General features: G+C 41.2%; 1 protein-coding gene across 2 annotated transcripts; it reads right to left on the bottom strand.

Annotated features, from left to right (window-relative positions):
- Positions 1 to 261: 261 nt before the first annotated feature.
- On the bottom strand, positions 262 to 16,139 carry stk24a (serine/threonine kinase 24a; the record flags this gene model as incomplete). Of its 2 annotated transcripts, XM_080535649.1 has the most annotated exons (11): positions 15,891 to 16,139; positions 12,001 to 12,231; positions 6,007 to 6,063; positions 5,807 to 5,915; positions 5,477 to 5,634; positions 4,749 to 4,934; positions 4,437 to 4,582; positions 4,105 to 4,231; positions 3,553 to 3,621; positions 3,281 to 3,417; positions 262 to 3,196 (listed from the first exon to the last, which is right to left on the bottom strand). In XM_080535649.1, the coding sequence occupies exons 1-11, from the start codon at positions 15,936 to 15,938 to the stop codon at positions 3,160 to 3,162; spliced, it is 1,305 nt and encodes a 434-aa protein (XP_080391775.1). In that variant the 5' UTR covers positions 15,939 to 16,139. The 2 variants fall into 2 exon arrangements, with proteins under 2 accessions (XP_080391775.1, XP_080391776.1); XM_080535650.1 differs by lacking the exon at positions 262 to 3,196 and having other exon boundaries at positions 3,277 to 3,417.
- Between the last annotated feature and the right edge of the window lie 2,269 nt (positions 16,140 to 18,408).

Genomic DNA, 18,408 nt, shown 5'->3' with positions numbered 1-18,408 from the left:
CAACCGTCAGATCTGTTCCAAAAGGCACACACATTCTGACATTGCAATAAGAGCATACCTTAATTGATGACTAACAGCCTTGTGGTTTTTGTCCCTTGAACTGTAAGGGGTATAACCCCTTGAGGAATTTAACAGAGTGCATAATACTGTTCATGCAACCAGCATCAGCATTTGCACTCTGACTGCTGTTGCAATATTCATAGTACTGGTCAAACAATTGCACACCACACAAAGAACCAATTTTGTTTTTTAATTTGCATTAGATTGTTATTTTTCTTAATCACTTGAAAGCTTACAAGGAGTCCAATACCTTGGAGTTGAGTGACATAAGCAAGGATTATATACAGGACTATAAACTGTCAGCAATGTTACAGAAAATGAAATTTACATTTTATAATGTGATAGCTATCCCATCATTAATAACAATAAACAAACCAGATTGTATTCATTCTATGCTATAATACTGTTCTTTTGAGTTATAAAAATAGTCTTGTTCCATAGAATATACCTGTGCTGAGAAATGTGTCCTGATGACCTCACTGCTTTATTGCCATACTCACAAAAGGTACAGTAGTAATCATGTAAGAAATGACAACATCAAATCATGGCCAAGTACCATTTTTCCTTAAATCCTTAAGAAACGCTTACAAAGTGCAACACAGATAATGAATCAAACTGGACAGTCTCCACAAGGTGCAAATTACAAATCAGGAAAGAAAAGGGAGAGAAAATACATGGCACTTTCATGTGACAAAAAATGGGATAAATGGAAAGAAACACAGGTTCAGTCAATTGTTGGCAAACAGTTCAACAGAATAGGATACAAACAAGGTATCATTTGAATTATGTCAAGTAATTGAATGCTATAGTGGGAATGTTTTTGTTTTTCTCTCCTAGTTAATGAGTAAAACGAAAACGAAAAAATATGTATCTACATGCTGTCTAGTGCACTCGAAAATAACTTGCTATTGAGACAGAAAACCCAAGGATGTATTTGAGTATCAAGGAAGAGGATTAAAAAGAGGGCTATTCAACTTGATTGCATTTGGATTTTGGACTAATTTTATGCAGGCGACTTCAACCCCAATGCCCAAAACTTAAGAGGAAAAACATACACTAACGACAAGCTCAATCTGGGCTTAACATAGAAAAGAAAATAATTGTCCTGAAGGAAAGGTTCCTTTTAACAGCTGAAACCCATTTGGAGACCAACTGTAGTTTTGAATTGGTATTCTTAATGAAACTGTATCAGCTAGCTGACCACATGTAAAGTATAAATATGCAGTTTAAACTCTCAAACATTTGTGTAAATCAATTGTTCATTTTTCCATGCTGTCATGGCTTGCGATTAAAAGCCACCGTGGCTAAGATTCCCTTATTTGAATCGTTATTGCTGCATACATGTCTTGATAGCTGCAGGATTTCTACCAATTACAAAAGAGGACAAATTCAACTTGGCCAAAAAAGAAAACGCTTGGCTCAAATCTTTAAAGCTGTGAGACTCTACACCACACTCTGCAAAGATGCTAAGGCTGATTTTAACACTAACGGTCCAGGACATCTTGTTCTTCCAGTCCTGTAGTATGCTACAACGCATACTGTGCAGGGTCAGTTTATAGGAGTGATTTTTCTCATGCACATTCATTTGAAACTACAGTCATTAGCAGCAGAGAAGTGTAGTCAGTTTCCCAATGGCTGCTGGCTTTATGCTACTTTTTATATTCTACAAGCAGCGATGTCATATAGTATTATGCACTGTGAATTGTTCAACTGTTCAACTAAACCTCATGTGCATCAATCCAAATTACAGGGCATAACTCCATGGAGTCCGAGCAGTGCTGCTTCAGGTGGACAGTTGTTGTATTTAGCATGACACATACCTATACAATAATTCTCATGCTACTGTCTTATGGCTACAATAAAAGGCATTTGTTTCGAAGTGCAATTCAAGCTGTTGGTACACTGAAGAAATATATTGTACCACTGCAGTTCCCAGGAAGACTTGAGTCTGTTGAGGATGAAGTAGTTGAACTTACTGCTATGTAAAATGAGAGGATGGTTGAATCCTCATCTAAAACTCATGGAAATGGGTCTGGGAACATAGCATCCAGTGTGTAGACTGGAGAAGGTTTGATGTGGTCCAGCGTTTAGTTTTCATGGCATCATCTGCGTTGCAATGACAGCCATACTATGGAGTGTGAAATCAAAGATCAAGAGCATTTAATAAACAGAGTATCAACCAACATGAAAACAGGACAGGTCAACCATTTCTATAGAATAGATAAGTCCTTGAAGAAAATGTTTTAAAACAAGAAGAAATCCAAGATTGAAATACAAAAGAACAAAAGAACAAGTGATAAAGGCAAGGCAATCTCAGTTATGGCCTCTCTTTAAATATTTACCTTTTCTAACTGTATCTACAGAAGCATTTGGCCATTTTATACACAGTGATTCCTTTACGTACACTCCATTACTGTACTTCTCAATTTCTGTAAAAATGAGTCTATTTACACGTTTGTACAGCCATCCAACAAGAGCTCTCTCCATCTCCCAGAGGACCCCATACACTTAAAGCAGGATACCTGAGTTTTCAAAAGAATGCTGCAATCTCCATAGCATCAATCTCCACTGCACATTTCACAGGATATCAAGGGAGATGCTCACACACCCTCACACACACGCGCACACACACACACACACACACACACACACACACACACACACACACACACACACACACACACACACACACACACACACACACACAGAAGTTAGACACTCTCTGAAAGGCTACCCATAACACACCCTAAGAAATAAGCCTCCACAATATTTTGTATCAATGGTCCTTTCAGAGGGATCGTGACAGCTCCCTGCTAAAATAAACTGCACTCGTGTTGACGGTATTGAGAAGAGATGCCTTACAGCAGGTGGAGGTCAGTGGCAGTTAATCTACAGACCACTGACCGTCCCCAATACAACTCTCCCCAATAGGTTTGCATGGACAAATAGAGCGACAGAGCAGGTGGACGTTGGCTTTAGGCTGAATGAGTGGTGGAGACCTTCCTGGGAGACTTCATATTGGCTGTTGATGTCAGAGGCGATGGCCTGACTGCTGCCAGAAGGGTGGGAGGTGAGGAGGTTCACTGGACATAGTACTTCTCAGTGGGATGAGGAGGCGGCCCTGGGTTGAGAGAACCTGCAAGAGCAAAGGCACATCAAATGTATGATGAACAATCTAGATGGAGGAGTGAGAAACAATCCCAGTCTGCGCTGCCGTTACCTCTGAAGTCTCTGCACTAGTTCAGACACCAGGGAGTCAGAGATCCCAGGATACGAGTCCTCTGCCAGGAATATGGCCTCTCTCAGCTCCTCCACACCCTCAGGCTTGCCATTGCTGGCCGCGCGCTTCTCTTTCAACTGCAAGGGAGTGGGACATGGTTTAGCTGATCAACAAAATATAGGGGCAAGTGTGGCTGTAGCCTAGAATAGTCACAAATTCATCAAACAAACATATAAAACATTTAATAATGAACATGAATATAATGCTCTTACCTCAGAAAACAAAGGGGTAATGATAGTAGAAATGCTCTGTGACAAAGGCCTCTTTGGACTGTCTTGCTCCTGAAAAGAACATTTAAGGGAAATGGGAGAACTCATCAAGGACAAGTATTGAGCATCAGCACATGTCTCAGTCAATGATTGAAGTGACCCAAATCATTATTTTCAAGTACAATTGCAGTTAAAAGAAAAAGCTGCCAAGTACACTCCAGGCAATCAGGCAATTTCTAGAATCAACTCAACCATAAATGTTGCACCTGCAAAACATGGAACAGAGACCCCACATGAAAACGCCCTATAACCACTTCCTGAAAAACTTTTGGTTTTGGTTTAGGTGCAAACTAAAACTGAAACGAGCAAGCATCCCCTGTGAAAATGCTATGTGCTCAAGTCAGAATACACAATGTGAGTATGTGGAACAAACAGAAAAGAAGGAATTTTTGGTCAACTAATCTCATTTGGATCTCTGATCTGACTGACTGTGTGATGTTGCATGGGCCTGTAGCATTCACTAGTGCGATGTAGCATTTACTAGGGCTCTCCTACCTTGTTCCTCTCCAGCTCATCAAGCTGGGCCACTCCATTCAGATATTTCTTGGGGTCCCTGATGGTGTTGAAGATCCAGTCATCATTTCCAGAGTCATTGCCTCCAGACGCCTGGCCGTCTTGCTCCCTGACATTGTGATAACCTTTTAGCAACCTCACAAAAACACACAGCACAAGCCTACCCAAGAAAACACACTTCTGTAACAAAACTTCTCTCCCTACATACAAGCTGGTAAACCAACCCATTCTGAGTGAATGGTCTCAACATATTCTGCTGAATAACACGAGAGATCGTGAAGGATAGATTGACAATGCTCATCGACATGACTTACGAGTCCGACTCTTCTGAGCTGGAGTCATCCCGAGACTGCTCTGCTTTCCACCTCTTGTACTTATCGACCAGCTCTGCAAGGTATGACGTCTTTTTGGCGTGCCGTATGATCAGCTTGTGTTTCAACAGCTCTTTGGCAGTTGGCCTCTGAGGAGGAGGAGGGAGCACGAGCAGTGTTATGATTTGATACGTACAAGGCAATGTCTACTGTACACAGACGGTGGATAGCACTACAGAGAAATATGCTTCACATATTTATATCAGCTGAACTAATGTCACATTTGAACTCAATTCCTCTCCAAACTCTACTTACAAAGCTGGGCTCTTTGTTCAGACAGGCTTCTATAAATTCTTTGAGTGGTTTGCTGTAGTTTCCTTCCAGTGTGGGCGGGTTGTTCTTTGGGATGAGGAATAAGACTTTCATAGGGTGGAGCTCCGAGTGGGGCGGCTCTCCTTTGGCCAGCTCTATCGCTGTTATGCCTAGCGACCAGATATCTGCCTGTAAAAACACACACAATTTCACAAAAACACACTTAGGAATATTTGAGGAACTAAGACATAAGTGCCATACTTCCACTGTTCACCTTTCAACTTAAAAAGAAATAACAACACTGATAATGACGTTACAAGCACTATAAGAGCCCCATTAACTATAAATGGGTGCTGAATGCTTTAAGATTCCATTTAAGGAACGTCTGTCAAAGCCAGGAGGAGAGTGTGGTGTTTTTGGTTAGCAGTATGGTGACTCATAGCAGCATGTTGTGGCTGTTCCTAATGCGTCATTTCCATTTGTGTCCACTGGCTCAGAATGAGCTCACATGAGGTAAGAGAGCAGAGGCCCACGCTACTTCTGCAACACCTTTATACAGTCCTCAAGAGAACTAAACATATTACCATAGGCTACATGACTCCATCGCAACATACAGTTAGGATTCAATATTTTTGGACATTCCTACATGCCTTTGCTATACAAGGTGCACCTATGAACTAACGTTCCATCATAACCTTCAATTCACAGAGGTAGACTGGAATCATTCAGACCTTTGAATCATAGGCAGACTGTTTTATGACTTCAGGTGCCATCCAGAAGGGAGTGCCTACGAATGTGTTCCTCTTTATCTGTGTGTCTGTTAACTGGCCTGCCACTCCAAAGTCTGCCAGCTTCACATCTCCCTGCTCCGATAGCAAGACGTTAGCGGCTGTGGGGAGGGATAAAAAAACACATACAGGCCATGAGATTCACAATGTTGAGCTGTTCAACTTAAGTCTTCAGGCAACTCACGCCTCATAGCTTCTCAAATGTATCATTAACCTAAACATAAAAATATGATAAACTGTACTAACACCTTTGGCCACTGCATTGCTCAATACCTTTGATATCTCTGTGGATCTTTTTTTCAGAATGCAGGTACTCAAGCCCCTTCAGGATCTCTCTGAGTATTGTAGCGATCTGGGTTTCATCCAAGGCACCAGGCTCCAACTGGAAAAGAAGGAATGCTTGTCTAAAAAGGTCTTACTGAATTAACGTACTCACAGGGTCCATTTGGGATTGGGTAAATAAAACTACTTACCAAATCCAGAGCTGACCCTCCCCCTAAATATTCCATAATAATCCATAATTTTGTATCCTGAAAACAAAGGGAGGACACTGTTACTGTGGAGAACCATTGACAAAAAATATAGCCTAGACCTGCAGTTAGGCCGATGGTTTTGGATCATACTGAAAGAAAGTGGAGGAGATCATGGAATAGTCAAGAAATTGTTTCCCTCTTATTATCTTATCTTATTGGGTATTTGTGCATTGCTCCTACTTCCCTGCAAAAATGTGATGAGTTATTATTTTCATCATTTAGTATTTTAAATAAATATATATATAGTTATTTTTTAAATGATATTCATTTAGTATTTTATATAACATTATGTTTAAATATATATAGTTAGTTAACTTAGAGTACTTGCCAAGTAACCCTACATCTAAATGTATCATCCTAGCTAGCTAGCAAGCTACCTTACCTAGTAAATCTGGCCACATGTTGAACAAACCAGACTGCATGATTTATCAGAATATGAGCTTATAAAACAATTGTTTTCAATGCAAAGACACTAATACTAATAGTGTCTCTATTCACTTTCACTGTGCTGGTAATTCAAACATGTTAATAGTAGGGATGCACCGAAATAAAAAGTCTTGGCTAAAGCCGAAACCGAAATTAGGGAAACCGAATATCGAATACCGAGTGTTTCTCATTTATTTAGCAATTTTTTGTACCATTGCATACATTAAATACATTTAGCTTTTCATTCAAGCTTTTTATTTATTCAACAAATTACTTGTTTGAAATTGTATATACCGGTACTAGGGATGGTACGGCCACCGAATGTATTAGGCCGAATAGCAGCAAAAGAAGTACATTCGGTATTCGGCCGAATGCGTGAGAAGACTGAAGGTTTACCGCCGAATAGTAGCAGGGTTTTTCCTGCATAGAGAATTATGAGGCGGCCGTCTCCGTCATATTTCTTGCTGCCTCCAGCTCTCGGAAAAAAAACTCTGGCGGTCGTATTTTCCACAAGCGTTGCACTCGCTGGATTTATGTCATTTTTAACTGCAAATGCTCGTCTCATTCACAGAACAGCATGGGTTGCTTGCACTGTTTATGTTTGATCGCGTCATAAAAAAACCTGTCTTGTATTCGGTAAACATTCTGTCTTTTCACACATTCGGCCGAACATCGAATGTGCATTTTTTTTCAGGCCAAATAATTTCGGTGGCCGAACCTTCAGTGCATAGTCCTCCTAGTTCATATGTCTGCACACTAAAATCAAGCACCTCAGCAATCCCTACCCCCAGTGAGCATGGGGCGACCAATCAGCACACCTGGCCATATGAGTGATCACCTTAGACATAGATATGTTATGCGTCAATAACAGCATAAAGATTCCAGGACCAAGTGCAGTTCGATAATAAACCATGGTTAATGTACTTTGAAGGGGGAAATTAAGCACCATGAACTCTCTGGTTTTTCATGAGTAGGTTAGTATAAGCCTGAGGCTGAGAAAGTCATCCTACAGCGGAATTACACATTCTACACTTGCAGCAGTTTGAAAGAGATCATAGTACGGTATTTCACTTAAGCAGACTTAAGCCTCAAGTCATAGAACGACCCGGAATGAGGACGTCGTACATCACATGATCATCATATAGGCCGAGGCTTCTTTATAGAACTATTATTATGACTATTGTAGACACAAGTCCTTATGATCCACAAATCTGTCTCCACCCAAGCCTTATTGAATATCAACCAACTTTGATTCATTCTTTGTTGAGAACAGAGGACACAGCACAGCAGTCACACCAGGCACACACACCAGCACTTATCCTCAGTATGGGAGCATAGTCATTTCATATGGAACCCATAACACAACTGTACAGTATGTGGGGCAGAACTAATGAGCACTTCACTGAGCTCTTCACATGGGAGCAAATCCGTCCGTCTTAGGGAGGGAAACAAGCAATCCCTTAGTGAGAGAAGACACAAGAGGAACACACAAGCTCTCAATACCCTCCACCAGACAGAGCACTCTAGGCTGATGTCAGGAGACGTGTCTTCTAGCTGGTAACATTCACAATAGGGCTGCACGATTTGGGGAAAAAATCGAATTGCGATTATTTGGACAGATATCGCGATTGCGATTAATTTGCGATTATTATTTTTTTAAATAGCAAAAAAAAAAAAAAAAAAAAAAAGAAGTTTTTGTAAAGTGTGGCCATATCTCCGGCTAGGAAGGTCGTATCAACGTGCAGTTTGTTTGTACGTCTTCAGGGGACTTAGAGGCTCCCTCCTCTAGCACCCCCACAAGTGCTGATATAGGTTTGTGGTGTTGCCTCTGGATGTAGCGACTGTTCCACGACAGGTCGTGCACAACACCTGTTTTTGTTGCACATCAGTCGTCCTAAATCCGAAATACTTCCACACAACAGAAGTGCTGCTTTTCTTCGGGACTAAAACGTCCAACGTTGCTTCTGGTTCTGCTGAAGCCATTATCCACCATGAATGTTGCTAGCTACCGAAACGTGGGCGTTTCACGTGCGATGTTGTTGGTGTGCGTTCATTGACGTTGACGTTCATTGACGTTCACGTCCATTGTTGACGTTCATTGTTGACGTTCATTGACGTTGACGTTCATTGACGTTCACGTCCATTGTTGACGTTCATTGACGTTGACGTTCATTGACGTTGAATCCGACGCGCTGTATGACGTATCCCATACGGGTAGTGGTGGTCTAGTGAGTTGGACTTGTGATCGGAAGGTTGTGTGAGTTCAAATCCCGCCTGAAACCACACCACTACTAGTGTGCCCTTGAGTAAGGCACTTAGCCCTCAGTTACTCCAGGGGGAATGTCCCTGTAATTCGTAATTGTAAATCGCTTTGGATTAAAAGCGTCTGCTAAATAGCAAAAAAAAAAAAATCAGGCAGGCTTTGCGATTAGCTAATCGCATCATTTCAAATCGCGATTTCGATTTAAAATCGATTAATCGTGCAGCCCTAATTCACAATGTTTCAGATGCTGATGCACACATGACATACAGCTTCTTCATGGACAGATACACACACTTAACAATCCAGATATGAGATAAGTATGCACATAAATGTTCATGTACTAAAACTATTTAGTATTTTTAAAACTTTTTTTTTCTTCTAACCAACCGTGATGCAGTACTGCATGGCCCCAAAAAATAGTATGAATGTTTTAAGACTAAAGTCTGGACCTGCAGGGATAATACTAGAGGTGGGAATCTCAAGGTAACTCATGTATCGATAACCGTACAATATTTTGCCTTCGATAGCGATAGTATCACGGTACAGCGATAATCGATACATTGTAAGACAATTCATCAACAATACATCACAATATCTGTGTTAACTGAAGAAAAAATACCCCTATATATGCAAGTTTGACATATTGTCAGCCACATACCCGATCGTAATTGAACAATGCCGGCATAGAGCTTTGGTCAGATCCACCTGTCTTTGTCCATCGTCATTGTATGTAACTGAGAAACCGTAATGTTCCCAAACAGGAGATGTAACGGATGCTGGAGGAACTTCAAGCTCTAGTTTAACTGCGTAACGACCGGTACGACTGGTAAAAAACTACTACTACTATTGCTCTGTGTGCGCATGCGTACTGGCTAAGGGTGCCTTCGTAAATACGCTCTGGACATCTGATCAGCGCTCATTGAATGCCTCTAGTCCAATCAAATTACTTGCTCTACGACGTAGAACCCAGTGTGCGCTCCGGCGATTTACGAACACACCACCTGAGATTACTTCCAAAAAGTTTTGCACATGCAGTACAACACTGTATTCGTTCGGTACAGATGCGAAGGAAAAAGTCCGAGATCCAGCCCCTGCTCATCGACGGAGAGAGCGTGGAGAGAGTCTCAACCCTCCGATTCCTGGGGACGCACATGCGGGATGACCTGACCTGGAAGGACAACACAAAAGGCACCATCAAGAGGGCACAACAGCGGCTATACACCCTGAGATGCCTCAGGAAGGAACACAGCAAGCAGGAGATACTGGTGACCTTTTACCGCGGCGCAGTGGAGAGCATCCTCACCTACGGCATCTGCAACTGGTTCTCCAGCTGCACAACAGCGGAGAGAAATGCGCTACAGAGAGTCGTGAGAACAGCACAGAAGATCACCGGCGCCCCCCTCCCCTCTCTGGAAGAGCTGTACAACACACGCTGTCTCAGGAAGGCCTCCAAGATCTCCAGGGACCCGACCCACCCTGGGTACGTACACTTTACCAGGCTGCCCTCGAAAAGGCGGTTCAGGACCCTGGCCGCTAAGACAAACAGACTGAAGAACAGCTTCTACCACAGGGCCGTCCAGGCCCTGAACACAGCAAAGACCTAAGTTCTGGGCCCTGGACAGTCTGGACGGATTGTATGGCAGCTGCTGGACTGAAAAAATCAGGTGTAGTGCTGAGGCACAAACATGTACATTTCAAGCCTGCAAACTGTGACACTTTAAATAACGTGAAACAATACTATTGTGCAATATGACAACCCTAGTCGTCTATCTGTACAGTATAGTACAGTGGATTGTGTACATAGCCTTTATTTATGTAAACCAGCTCCTTCCCTTCTTGTGAATTTTTTTTTTTACGTTTTTTTTTTTCCCCCTTTCCTAACACCAGGGGAGCCACCCCTCCTAAATTTCGTTGTTTGGTACCTGTACTGTAGCAATGACAATAAAGTCCATTCATTCATTCAACCGCCCGAAAGAACCCGTACCAAAGTTTTTCAGAATGAGCACATTTCCTCCAAGTCTAGAAAACGACTTTGTCATCACATCCGTCATACAGTTGGGATATATATGACTCAGGTGAGCAGATGACTGGGGTAAGTTTGGGGTGCTCAGATGCTGCACATGCTGTCGTTTTGATTTTTTTATATTGCACAATAATCTGAATTATGAGTGCATCTGTATTTAATGGAGTGATTTCATATGGGCGAGATATTTTGTCTATACAGTGGAATTCATTATGATCAGGTCTAGTTGTTGCGCAATTGGCACAATTACAAGCTTAATGAGTATGTTTGTTTGCTGTTCAATGTTTACAAGTAAGTTTACATAGGCTTATGCCATGACAATCAAAGAGTGGAAACCAAGTGCATTATAGAACCCAGCATTTTATACCATAAACTGCATCAACAAATCAGCAGCATCTCAATCTATGACATTTATCGAAGACATAGTTTTAGGCTACAGGTTAACAGTCTGGCTGAGTGTGAGTATTAGCTAGGTGTGAGTAAACAGCTAGGCTGTTTCTTGGTGCAGGGTTCTTCAGTCCTGAGAACGACTTTCAGTCTGTGAGGCATCCTAGGTCTCTGCGAGAGCAGATGGTGGGTGTTTAAAAGGCAGCACTCTGAGACATTGGGCCGGTTTCACAGACAAGGCTTAGCCTGGTCCTGGACTAAATCACACTTTCAATGCAAAATCTCCATTGAAGATGCTTTTTAGTCTAGGATTAGGCTTAAACCTCGTCTGAGAAACCGGCCCCTAGAGTAGCACCTGCTGCCTGCCTCTGTCACGCACGCAAGCCTCTTTCCTCCACATCCACCCACCAGCACAACTGGAGCCAACAGTCCACTGTCCTTAAGTACCACAAACACTACACGCTCTGTAAGAGCCACTTAAGCGCCATGTAAGCATACTCCACATTAATTTAATACGTACGGTTTCCAACCAAGTGTGGTGGGGACATAATGCAATCCCACACAGTCAACAAAGGGTCTCCACAGAGAGTTTTTCATGGTTTTACTGTCTTTACATATATTGCCTGTCAAACCATGCCATAATTCTCAGACAGATTTCATGGGAGCCTTGAACCATCGTCTGTATGAATGATTTATTGACCCAAATACAGTTGTCTGTAATTGTAAGTCTGTTTGCATAAACACACTGACACCAAAACCACACCAAGCATAAACCATTAAGCACTGCACGATATTTGGACTAGTGCATTTGTTGTTGACATGCCTAACAGCTTACCTTGAGGTATGATCCATAGTATTTTGTTACGAAAGGACTGTCACACTGGCTGAGAACTGTGATTTCCTGTTGAATGTCTTCAATTTCATCTTCTGCCTCCTCAAGGTCAATAGTCTTAATTGCCACAACCTTCTGAGTCCGATTGTCAATGCCTTTGAAAACTTCTCCAAAAGAGCCTTTCCCTATCTTCTCCAACTTGGTGAAGAACTCCTCCGGATCAGCTTTATAATTCTGTGAGAGAGAGAGAGAGAGAGAGAGAGAGAGAGAGAGAGAGAGAGAGAGAGAGAGAGAGAGAGAGAGAGAGAGAGAGAGAGTTGAGTGAAAACAGAGAGCAGGCAGGTAAAAGGACACAGACAGAGCAATGCCATTTAATCAATTGTTTAATACATTTGTTTTACAGATAAAACAATCTAGGCCGTGGCTATTTTAAGAAAGTTAGACTTATGTGAGCAATTGTTATAGCTCATTGGTTTCGATCCTAAGTATAGGCTAAATAGTTTCATTTCAGAGTGACGAGGTAAAAAACGAAAGCAGTTTGTGTCAAGAGACATATCTTAACTTGACATCAGTGTGGCGGTCATGTCTATTTATGACATCTGCTATGTAGGCTTGATGGCATTCTGACGTAGACCTTGGCCTTATGTTATGATAGAAGACTCAAGGTTAAGTGCAGCACACTTTACCTCACATCAACCAGGCCAGACTCACTGTGAAATGTGTTCGCCAGGCACTAGGAGGTTGCAAAGCCAAAGGTGCCTCACTCCTAAAGGTAATTATGTTGTGCAAGGCCCTCAAGCTATGCATTTACAACCTTGTCGTGTGTGAACACACAGCCTGGGCCTAGGCTACAGAATACCTTTGCAAGCATTTCACAATTAGCCCTACACTGTTACATACATAGCAAGAATATTAGCCCCGCATTTAGTTCCTTATGCTTCACTAGGCCAGTCATGGAATGCTAATACAAAGGAATCTGACATCGGGGGTCAAAGCTTTGTAGTGTAGTCCTAAAGCTGCAAGCAATATAACATGATCAGTATAGGCGACCCCTTTAAAATTCATGCAGTTTCTTTCATGCAGTAACACCCATAACAGCACCACTAATCCCATGGATTTCATTTTTTGCCTTGTTGACAAACAAAGCAGTCTTTCACATGTTCTCTCTGATACTGTTCAGGATTACCAGTTTCTATCATGTTGTGGCAAAAATGTGAGGCCTACGGCTCTATCCAACTCATCATACCTCTTCACTTTTTCCACATTTTGTTGTGTTATACCGGTAGGTAGACTACATTTAAAATGTATTTAATACACGAAATTGTCATTTTTAATTGTAATTGTTTATGTAATGACACAGCCTGATCCACACAGTGTGTACCGTAATTGATTCCTATGCAAATCAGAGAGACCCTATAAAAACAAAGATATTGTTGATTCCAAAATGACATGAACTATTATCCTTGCATTAAGATGCATCAATTCAACCTGAGTGATTTGTTGATTACATTTTAGCTAATTCTAGGAGTGTCATTGCAAAGGGTATGAATACTTATGCACATGAGGTATTTCTGTGTTTAAATTTTCATGAATTTGCAGAAATTTCTAAAAACTTGTTTTCACTTCGGCATTATGGGGTATTGTGTGTGGATGTTTTTTGTATTTAATCAATTAGAAATTGAGTCTATAACACAACAAAATGTCGAAAAGGTGAAGGTGTATGATGACTGTCTATAGGTACTGTATGTACTAGGACTTTACACCTTGCCCAGTCAGATTGTGGAGCACCTCGCGCACGCGCACACACACACACACACACACACACACACACACACATGAATATCAACAGTGAGACAATAGGAGAGTGAATAGCTTGGAGCATATGTACAGTGAAAAAATACAACCTCTGCTCTGACTAGGCTAAATGACCCTAATTTTCCCCATGGCCCACAAAGGAGGGAACGATGCTCTTCATACTTCTCTTCCTGCACAGCAACAATTAACAGCCTGACGCATGAGCCTGTTTGTTGCAGTTCAATACGTCGTTCCATAATTTGCATGACTAAAATACGGTGAAGGAACATGTTCCAGTCATGTATACTGTTTTATCAGGGAATGGTGTCCACTGTCCAATTAATTTCAATGGAGGCATAATGATTTCATCAATCTCACTTCCCTGCCTGCGTAGGCCTATTTTGATACCCATAAGGGAAATTCTTGTGAGTCAAGTAGCTTGATTTGCTTGAGATACATTAACAATTATGGCTTAATTAACAAGATATGCTACTGCTTCCATCAAAATCCACTAGAGAATTTCGTAAATCTGCTCCTAATGTGTGACCAAAACACTTAGCAACCAGTTTCCACATTCAATTTCAAATGTATCCTTCCACAACAAGAACATAATGTCTATTAGCCTCTATATATAATCTATTTTTCTTTTATTTAGTGTACAGACAGAAACTAGAGGGGGAGACAGACAATAGCACAGAAGATGTTGAGACTGTTATGGGGAGAGTGAAGAAGATTAAAGCACAGCAAAACATAGCAAACAAAAGCCTGCCACAACACCAGAGTGGTCATCCTGGTGAAAATCATCTGACCTTTGTAGTGACAATGGGGAAAACCAACACGAGCACTGTGAGCACAGATTCCACATGCTGGGAACTCACTTGCTGTTACAACAGTCAGCAGGTTTATCACGACTGCTAAAGCTGCCTGAACCTCCCTCTAAAAGCATGCGTTTGATCCTCTCCCAGCTGCACCACCCAATTGTGTGGCCTACTGCAGTCAGCCTGCACCCTGAGGCTCATCGGCTCCGCCCACCCCCATATAGAGACACTCCACATCTCCCTCTGCTCTCCTTACTCCACCCCATGTTTGGCTGAGGATGAACCAGGTTGTCAGTATTCAAGAGAGGACAGCAGTGTACGTGGTGAAACATGTCTCTATTCATGCACCCTAAGGCTACGCTGGTCCATGAAATTCCCAGTCATATGTCCATTGTCTAAATGGGGAAATGACCAAGTGACCTAGTTTGCAATAAGTCATCTACTGGAAGTGCTTTTGTTCGGCTGGCTGCACTGAAAAATTCCAAGTATGTTTTAAGCTGAAATTATTTTCACTGTTGCCGCACAATTGGCAGATGTCTCAGAAACATGCATACATGTGTTATGTTTTTTCCCCCTCAATAGAGCTTATTTATAATTTGGCTAAGTTGTAACCAGGTCCCAACCAACCCAACCAGGTCTATTTCCAACACATTAGCCTAAATAAAGAGCTCTTGGATCAGAATACTGCTGTTCTGATAACAATAACACCAATGAAAAATGTGTTGTTCTACAACTTATGTAGCCTACTTCTTAAAAAATGAAGTGTGGTTTAGTGCACAACTAAAACAAAACATTTGTTGACATGGTGCATCAGGATTTGTGGATCACACTCCACATTAGTCTGCTTTTTTTTTGGCTATAGCCTAATTACTAGACCTAAAATAATTGACAGGTAGCAATGACGGGAGATGCTGTCTGTCTTACTACCCATGACTGGCAGTAAGACAGACAGACAGCACCACACGAGGCCAATCTGGTCACATCTCTGCTCATAGATCGGAGTCATCATCACTGGGCCGAAGATTATTTTCGGATAGAAATAATGCAACAATGTCTTACCACAACTACTTCGAGCTAATTAACTGAGATTCAGAGACACACAGTCACGCATCCATACACGCACACGCGCGCACACACACACACACACACACACACACGCGTAAAATAATCCATGTGAACATCACAATGATTTTACCCACGCCTAGTACTAAGTCATTGTAATAATAACTAGTCAGTAACTTGACACGTGTGATATATTAACCAGATGGTGAACTGACTTACCTGCATCCCGGACAGGCCAGTCTGAACGGGAGAGTGTGTGTGAGCCATGTCGTCAGATCAAATGTCAATCAGCTCAATTCTCACTGAAGCTGACGGCACTTTACTCTGCTAGCTGGCTGGCTGGCTGGCTAGCCCAACTCGGATACGAATAATGGCCAGCTAAGCTAACTCAATGTACAGTTAGAAAACAACGATATCTTTGCCTTGTATAAATTGACCGAATTTGCAAAAAAACAGACTATCACTGAATCAGCTCCAAAAACCCTCGCTTGGCTCGGTAGTTTAGCTAGCTACGTTGTCTTGCTGCCTTTAGCTGAAATGTGTCTCTTCCGCAGAGAGTCAACTGGCGAGCTAGCTAGCTAACTAACGCTGGCTAACACAATATCTTCAGCCGAGGTGCACACTCTGTGCTCCCTCAGCACACATCTGACCAGTTTATCAATGTGTTCGAGAATATCCTAGTGAACAATATGGACAATAAAAATGTGAATAAATGTCTATTTTGAAGCTAGTTGTATCATTTGTTGTCCTGTCCTCATCACTTTTCTCTATTGCCCTCCGCCATCTTGATTTGCTGTCATTCTAACATTGAAGGCGACCAATCACGTTCGAGAATAAAACGACACAGGCTTTCAGGTGTCGTCATAGAAAAAAGGGACGACCTCTCTCCATCTATCCTTTTAATAATAATAATAATAATAATAATAATAATAATAATACATTTATTTTATAAGGCGCCTTTCATGGCACTCAAGGTCGCCGTACAACAAATAATAATTTTTTAAAAAGTTACAAAATTCAAAATACAAAATACATAGAAATATACAGTATAAAACATTTTAGTACAGGCATTATACAATATGACCTCAGACAAATTGCAACAGAAACTCTTTCAACTGTCCTAGTCTCATGGATATGTCCTTCATAACATATCAAAAGTCTTAAGAAATCCAAGTGGTGGAAAGTATTGAAAAATACTGAAACTGGTGATGCCACAATTTCCCATTTGACACCCATGTTAAATCATGTTTTTATGCATGTCTTCTTGTCTGATGTCCACACAAAGTGTTCAATACTGTCCACACAATCACCCAGAAACTGTTTTACACGAGACATGGAGTTGGATGCAGTACTATATGTGTGTAAAAGGACATTCTTAACCCATATTAATATGAAATGTGTTTGTTTACCTTTTGATTGTGTACTCTAAAGGATATTGAGATTGGTCACATATGACTGTGTGTGACTTACCTGCCGGTAAGTAGGTGATTGAAATGTTTGTTTGTGTCGGTTAGATGGCGGAGAGCAAGTTTTCTGACCGCACATCTCAGAGAACAGACTCTGAACAAAGCACTCACACTACAATGGGAGCAAGATTGAGGTGCCTCCAACTAAATTTGACAGTAAAAAGTAAAAACTGGCCTGGTTTAATAGGCATTTGTATTCTTTAAGCAAAATAATCCTTAAATCATGCACCTCTACCCCTGCCCCTCCTATAACCAGAGGTTTGCCTTATATCCTTCCTTATCATTGTTGATTAAGGACACATGAAAACAGCCACAGCTCATTTTTCTAAGATAAAGAAATGGGTTAAAACTATTGGGATATTATCCAAGCCCCTTGGTAGTTGCTTCATGTATAAATTATAGAAAAAATTGTGAGCTCACTAATTTACCCACATTCAATGCTAACCAATAAAAACATTTTTAACTGTCACCAGTGTGTTGGTCCTCTGTAGCTGGATGGTCAGTGCCTATCCCAGACTCAAAAGCCCTTAAAGATTTTTTCTTCATTCTGTGGCCTATCCTCTTTGTCACCATCACAGAAACAGGTCATTACACTATGATATATACATAATATATTACGTTTTTAAGTATAAACTCCAAGCTGAATACCTAATTAACATAAACTTTTTACGTGATAAAAAATAACAAATAACATATGGGGGAACAAAACAGAACTTTATTAATAATTAACAGCAGAGAACACTGTGTGGAAGATTTACAATAAGTGAATAATATTTTAATAAAAATGTCATGGACGCAAATAAACATGACATGCTATACTGTATTTATTTCTTTAATAACAGATTTAGTTCAGAGGTTAGTATCAAAGAAAAGACCAAATATCATTGAGAGGGTGCCACCACCTCCTATTAATAATTAACAGCAGAGAACACTGCAAAATGTGTTGAATGAGTGGGGTCACTCGTCCCCTTCCTCAGCTTCTCCCTCCACAGAGTCGACTCATAGTCCTCATAATATGAGGGGGTATCCTCATAGTCCTTCTCCAGGGCTACCAGGTCCTAGCACCAGGGGAGCCCCCCCTCCCAACTGTCGTTGGTTGGTACCTGTACTATATCAATGACAATAAAGACCATTCATTCATTCATTCATGATATATTAATTCCAGGAAATATAAATAAATTATAAATTACTGCAATTCATAAAATAATCTACTGAAATGGTGATCCCAAAGCACTGCAATACCCGAGGAGTTGAGTCCTCATGTTGATGAG

Source organism: Nansenia antarctica, assembly GCF_963989245.1.
Source record: "Nansenia antarctica genome assembly, chromosome: 7".
Taxonomy (NCBI): Eukaryota; Metazoa; Chordata; class Actinopteri; order Argentiniformes; family Microstomatidae; genus Nansenia; species Nansenia antarctica.
This window is presented reverse-complemented; position numbering and strand designations above follow the sequence as displayed.